Source organism: Lissotriton vulgaris, chromosome 7 (genome assembly GCF_964263255.1).
Source record: "Lissotriton vulgaris chromosome 7, aLisVul1.2, whole genome shotgun sequence".
Classification (NCBI taxonomy): domain Eukaryota; kingdom Metazoa; phylum Chordata; class Amphibia; order Caudata; family Salamandridae; genus Lissotriton; species Lissotriton vulgaris.
In genome coordinates, this window is record NC_141695.1 from 1,281,762,537 (window position 1) to 1,281,769,560 (window position 7,024).

General features: G+C 46.7%; 1 protein-coding gene across 1 annotated transcript in view; it reads right to left on the reverse strand.

Moving 5' to 3' along the window:
- The window catches only part of RPUSD4 (RNA pseudouridine synthase D4), a 49,721-nt gene extending 43,141 nt beyond the window's left edge, over nt 1-6,580 (reverse strand). Inside the window, exon 1 of the mRNA XM_086931857.1 lies at nt 6,283-6,580. Coding sequence (XP_086787983.1) covers nt 6,283-6,465 — 183 coding nt within the window. The 5' untranslated portion in view covers nt 6,466-6,580. The remainder of the gene's footprint in view (nt 1-6,282) is intronic.
- Nucleotides 6,581-7,024: the final 444 nt, after the last annotated feature.

Below are 7,024 nucleotides of genomic sequence, written 5' to 3' on the forward strand. Positions count from 1 at the left end.
CCAGGTCGGTTGCTGTGTCCTGGGCTTCTTTCAAAGTGGTGTCCATGGAAGATGTTTGCAGGGCTGCTACGTGGTCTTCCCCACATACCTTCATGCCCCATTACCGCCTCCAGGTTGGGGGTGGGGGTTCTGTTTCTTTTGCCTCTTCTGTTTTGTCTGTTTAGGAAGGTGAGTAACCCAATATACCCTTGCGGGCTCGGGCAGAGTTTAGTAAAGTATGAATTGGCCAGCAAGGGATTTCATTTATATGAATTTGCAGCACTATTTTAGAACTTGTTGAAAAACAAACAGAGTACCCAAATCTGAGTTCAATCAGCGGCTGTTCAAAATAAATTAAAAAGTTTCTAACAGTGAGAAAACACAGGATGTTACCACACTAACATCATAACTAGAGTTAATGAATAATAAAACATGAAACCAGGATAGTTTTTTTGTCTGAGGAGTTATTATTTTTGGATTCAAGACAAAGAATAGTTCTGTACAAAAAATCAATCAACAGTAACATAAAACAGGGTACATACAAAGATATATGTTGGATATTTAAGGTATTGGTTGCTTTTCCTATAGTATATCCAAGCACAATTGTCCAGACTGCTAAACAAGGGGGTGACAACTAGATTTCTACTATCAATCAGGAGAAAAACAATAGTCGGTACAAATCATACAGTGCAGAATTGGACTAGGTAGGTCGACGTTTCGGTCTTATCTTGATTATTTACAAGACCATCATCAGGACGGAATATTGATATATACAAGGTTGACCCTTTCTTGTTCAAAATCACGACACTTATAGGCTTAAGTGGCGGCCTCAGCTAATTCCTTTAAGAAGCAGGCAATGTGCAGACTCAGTTTTTAAGTGTCACGCACTTGTGCATACAGCAGAGTTGCGAAAAACCAATTCTGGTGGTTTGTTCAAATCGCGGTTCTTTTGCCAAATGTTCTCAGTTATTTATTCTAGTTGCGGGACGTCAGGAACGAACAGTCCGGCTCCGGACTGTTCGTTCCTGACGTCCCGCAACTAGAATAAATAACTGAGAACATTTGGCAAAAGAACCGCGATTTGAACAAACCACCAGAATTGGTTTTTCGCAACTCTGCTGTATGCACAAGTGCGTGACACTTAAAAACTGAGTCTGCACATTGCCTGCTTCTTAAAGGAATTAGCTGAGGCCGCCACTTAAGCCTATAAGTGTCGTGATTTTGAACAAGAAAGGGTCAACCTTGTATATATCAATATTCCGTCCTGATGATGGTCTTGTAAATAATCAGGATAAGACCGAAACGTCGACCTACCTAGTCCAATTCTGCACTGTATGATTTGTACCGACTATTGATTTTCTCCTGATTGATAGTAGAAATCTAGTTGTCACCCCCTTGTTTAGCAGTCTGGACAATTGTGCTTGGATATACTATAGGAAAAGCAACCAATACCTTAAATATCCAACATATATCTTTGTATGTACCCTGTTTTATGTTACTGTTGATTGATTTTTTGTACAGAACTATTCTTTGTCTTGAATCCAAAAATAATAACTCCTCAGACAAAAAAACTATCCTGGTTTCATGTTTTATTATTCATTAACTCTAGTTATGATGTTAGTGTGGTAACATCCTGTGTTTTCTCACTATTAGAAACTTTTTAATTTATTTTGAACAGCCGCTGATTGAACTCAGATTTGGGTACTCTGTTTGTTTTTCAACAAGTCTTCTGTTTTGTCAGCGGGGGTTCCTTGAGAGGTTTTCCTTTTTGTTGCTATGCCTCTGTATATTAAAATATGTTTTCACTACACTACTGGTGTGGTCTGTTTCCTTACATGAAGCTGATTGCTTTGGTATCGGCTCATATGTGATTACTGTGGCGAGAAAGACTGGACGAGGAGGTAATGCCCCGGTTACTTACCAGTAATCTTCATGACTCCGAGTCCATGTCTTCCTCGCCACAGTATAGTTCCCTCCAGGCCCTGGTGGTGGCTTCATGTCTGCCGCTTGGTTCTTCAGGTCGTGTTGGTGCTTCTATGTCCTTTTATGGGATTGGTTGGAGCTACTGGGGGCCATCTTGGAAGAGGGAGACTAGAGCGCTGTTTTTGTACTTGGAGTTCTGTGTGGAGCCGGAGGCTCAAATGTGATTACTGTGGCGAGGAAGACATGGACTCGGAGTAATGAAGATTACCGGGGCATTATTTGAGCTGGTTCGTTCTGGGGCTTCTCAGCACAGTTTGTTCAATTCATGCAGAGGGAGGATAAGGCATGCGTTTCTGCTTTCGGGGGCAGTGAGGCTCATTAGCAGGCAGTATCTTATCTTATCTTATCTTAGGGGATTCTTGTATAGCGCACTGACACCGAAAGGTTTCCTGGCGCTGGCTGAGTGCCAATGAGATGAAGAGACGGGGGTCTAGCCAGTCTGTGTGAAGAGGTGAGTTTTCAGGAGTTTTCTGAAAGCCAAAAGGGAATTGGCAGATTTAAGAGGGAGAGGCAACTGGTTCCAGAAGGCGGGGGCAAGGTAGGCAAATCTGCGACCGCCGATTTTTTTTAGTTTGGTAGCAGGGACAGCTAGCAAAAGGCGATGGGAGGAACGAAGATTGCGTACCGGACGGTAAGGAATGACCAGTGATTTGAGAAAGGCAGGGGAGGTCCCGAACACAGCTTTGAAGGTCAGGCAGCCGATCTTAAATGCAGTCCTCTGCTCCACCGGCAACCAGTGGAGTCTGTGAAGCAGTGGTCTCGCGGATTGCCACTTCGGGGTTTTATAGGCCAGCCTTGCTGCTTGATTCAGTACAATCTGGAGCCTATTAAGGAGGAATTTAGGTAGGCCGTAGTACAGGGAGTTTGAAAAATCCAGGCGAGAGAGCACCAGGGCAATCAGGACTTGTATCAGGGCCTCTGGTGTCAGGAGATGGGAAACTTTCCTGATTTTTCTGAGCTGGAACATACATGAGGACACAACCGCGCCAACCTGAGGCTTAAACGAGAGCTCCCAGTCAATTATGACCCCAAGGCTCTTTGCTGACTTAGCCGGGACGGGCGGGGAGCCGAGCTCAGTTGGCCAGAACTGTGGGCCCCAGTGAGTGAGACTGTTTCCTGGAAGGATTAACTCAGTCTTCCCCGGGTTCAATTTAAGCTGGTGGGAGTTCATCCAATGTTGGATGTGTAGCATCACTGCTTGACAATCGAGGGCTGCATTGGGGGTGTTAAGCGGGAAAATGATTTGCAGATCATCTGCATAGTTGAATACGGTGATATTCCACCTCTTCAAGGAAAAAATGAGCGGCTGAAGATAGAGATTAAAAAGCAGAGGGGACAGGGACGATCCCTGAGGCACTCCGCAGATGGATGGGACCTGTGCGGCTGTGAAGGGACCAAGCCGGACCGCCTGCATTCTGCCCGACAGGAAGGATTTGAGCCAAGCAGAGGCCAGGCCTCGGATGCCGGCTTGCTCGGCACGGTGGATAAGGATGTTGTGGTCCACCGTGTCGAACGCAGCCGACAGATCCAATAAAACGAGCGCCTGTGATGTCCCTTTATCGGCATTAGCCCTAAGCGTATCCATGACTGCCAAGATCACAGCCTCGGTGGAATGGGCTGGTCTGAACCCAGCCTGATTAGGTTCGAGAAAGTTGGAACGCTCGATGAATTCAGATAGGCAGCTAGTAACATGTGCCTCCAAGAGTTTGGATAGGTAGGGCAAGAGGGAGATAGGCCGATAGTTGGCGAGATCGTCCGGGTCAGCTCCAGGCTTCTTTAGTAAGGGCACAAGGACAGCCTCCTTGAAGGAATTAGGTACTACTCCTGCCTCTAATGAGGCGTTTAATAAAGGCAAGATGCAGTCCGGCATGGACAGGCAGATGTCGCGAAAGACAGAGGGGGGACAGCAATCATTAGGAGAGCCAGATTTGACTCGAGCAACAAGTTTTGCCAGAGCGCTGGGGTCGAGGGCAGGGAAAGAAAGCAAGGAGAGCGGGTTTTCAGGGGGGGAAGCTGACATATCATCAGGAAGGACTGAAGGAATCGTATTCTTGATCTTGGCAATTTTTTCAATAAAGAAGTTATTTAAGGCATTACAAGATTCTTGCGTCGGGGTCTGAGAAGGAAGGGTCCTTGCATCAGACGTAAGCTCCCTCATGATTGAAAAGATCTCCTGAGATTTGTTATGAGCAGTGAGAATCCTTTCCGAGAAGTGAAGAGCTTTTGCTGCAATAATAGCATCTTTATATTTTTTTCTCGCAGCAATGTATAGCTCTCTGTCGATGGGCAGATAATTGCGTCTCCACCTACGCTCCGTTTGGCGCAGTTCGAGTTGCTGAGCTTTCAGGGTGGAGTTGAACCACTTGTGGGACTTACTGTGCCGGGAACGGGGGAAGCTGGAGGGAGGGGCAAAGCGATCACTGGCTTTGATGATCCAGCCAGTAAGATCTTCCTCCAGAGTGTGGACAGTCGCAGTTTTAGATAATGAAGGACGAGTCTCAGCCAAGAATGAGAGGAATGCCTGAGAGTCAAGAGTGCTCCATTTACGGGCAGTCCCACCTGCCATGGGAGGGACCTTAATGCAACCTCTGACTGTGATCACTGTGTCGATCAAGTAATGGTCAGACCAGATACAAGGGGTGATCACAGGATAGGAGAGAGTGAGATTATGAGTCCAGATGTGGTCTAAAATATGACCCCCAGTGTGAGTGGGGGAAGTGACGTGTTGGTTCATGTTGAAGCTGGTGAGGACTTCAAATAGCTCAGCCGCATGAGGGCCAGCTTCCTTGTCATTATACCAATAGTTGAAGTCGCCAAAGATGGCAACTCGAGCAGATGAAATAAGTAGGTTGGCTAGCTGTTCACTGAGGGCAGCAGGGAACGAAGGCATAGGGTAGGGAGGGCGATAAAGAATGATGATGGTAAGAGCGCCCTCTCCGGTCTCTAGCTTAATGATGAGATTGTCCACGTCAGTGAGAGTGAGAGAGGACGTGGAGGTAAATTTAAGCTCTTTTCGGATGACAGCTGCCACCCCGCCACCGGCGCGGCCAAAAGGTCGGTTCGTATTGAGCAGGTAGTAGTCGGGGGGCAGAGCAGCTAAGATGTCAGGGAGAGAGTCATCATTCAACCAGGTCTCGGTAAGTATGAGAATATCAGGTCTTTCATCGGTGAGGAGGAGGAAGAGATCAATCTGATGCTTGACCAGTGAGCGTGTATTTAAGTATAGGGCTCGGATACGTGTTTCAGTCACACTGGGATCGGATAACTGTTTAGTGCAAGGGGGGGGAAGAGGTACATACCGTGCAATACCGAGGGACGAGATAGTGTCTAATGTTCGCAGGGGTAGTGCGACAGATACACAATCCAGATCCCTAAGTACATGAGGGGAATAAACACAAGGGGGAGTGGCCTCCAGCGCCTCCTTAGCGCAGACGGGCAGGACTCTGGCACGACTCCGGCACAGGTCCGGCGCGTCCGCTGCCCGCCTCCGCTGCGCGGATGCATGACCGTCCCCTTATATGCGCGACTAGAGCGCGGGGGATTGGACACACACCCAATATGGCCGCCGCTTATCTGAACCTGGGACCAACTCCACAGCGACTATACTCGGCTGGGAGTGGCACAGGGCAATAAGGAAGAGGGGGAAGGAGTCAGCAGAGAGAGCTTATTAATTTAAGCTGATGGGGGGTTGTTGCAGCAAAGTTCGGGTCCACCAGTGCTCTTCCATTTCTAGTGCTTTGCAGCAGTTGTAAGATCTTAGAGTGTGTCGTTGCTCAAATGGGTGTAATTTCTGATATGTATATGTTGCTGATGTCTTGCGAGAAAATGTCACTCATAGTCGTTGAAATGCCACTCATAATTCCACTGAAATTATGGAAATGTCACATATTGCAATCCGAAACCTTGGCAGCTATGTTTAATAGAAGTCAATAGAGGAAATACGTTCTCCAGATTAAAAGTCTCCCACTTTCCTCTTCTAAAATGTTGGCATTTACACACACGCGTTTTCAGATACTTTACTATCATTTCCCCCCTATGCTTCCTAACCCTTTCATTCATGCTCTTTGCCCACTTGTCTTTCCGAGTACTGTGCCTATATCCTTGACCATTTTGATATGCCACCTCTTTTCTCTCTGACCCAGCAGCTCTTTCTGTTCTTGTCGTTCTAATTTCGCCGCATGCTCAAATAAAATGTGTTACACTTAGAGTGTCAAGCATATGCTGTAAAATACCACACAAAAACACGTTGGAAACATGAAAGTGACACACATGGGCAAACTGAAAACTCGACAGATAGCACACCATTGCGCACTGCCTCACCTCTTTTCGTGGTGCACTCTTTATCTGTCGTCCCTCTTCCACACTTCTCTTCTCCGCTCGCAATTTCTGGGCCAGTCCCAATGCCCCGGAAATCTCTGTTTGCGCCTCTTCTCGGACTGCCGCAGTGCCTCTCCGGTTGCTACGGCTCAAAGCTCGCACTGCTCCTCTGATGGGCGCCGCCATCTTTCATTGACCCCTGACCTTCTTTAGAGTATAAGAGGGCGTCACGGCCATCTTGTATTGGGAACTTTCTTCATTCAACAGAGCCTCTGCCGTAACACCGTAATCGTAAAAGGAGACGGAAAGCCCTTGCTTCAAATTGTCGGCCATTTTTAATTGGGTGAATTCTCGTTCTGTTTAAACTGATGGAAAACTTCAAGAGAACTTGCTCACCGCTAGGTGGCCATTTTGGGTCTGGAAACGGATTTATTTTAGCTATATATATGCATCAGAGCTGGTAAAATCCTAATAAACGCGGTAAATGCGCAGCTGGCTCCCCGCTACAGTACCGGAGGCTTGTGTACAAATGACAAAAACAAAGTAAACGGCTTATGGGATAGGACAAAGTAGGACGTTAACATAGCTGCCAAGGTTTCAGATTGCCATGTGTGACATGGTCATCATTGCAGAGTAATTATGAGTGACATTTTAACGACTATGAGTGACACTTTCTCTCGAGCAAAATCAAGCTATGAAGTCTGATGAGGGAAACATAAATATGAGACTACACTGATTTAAGAAA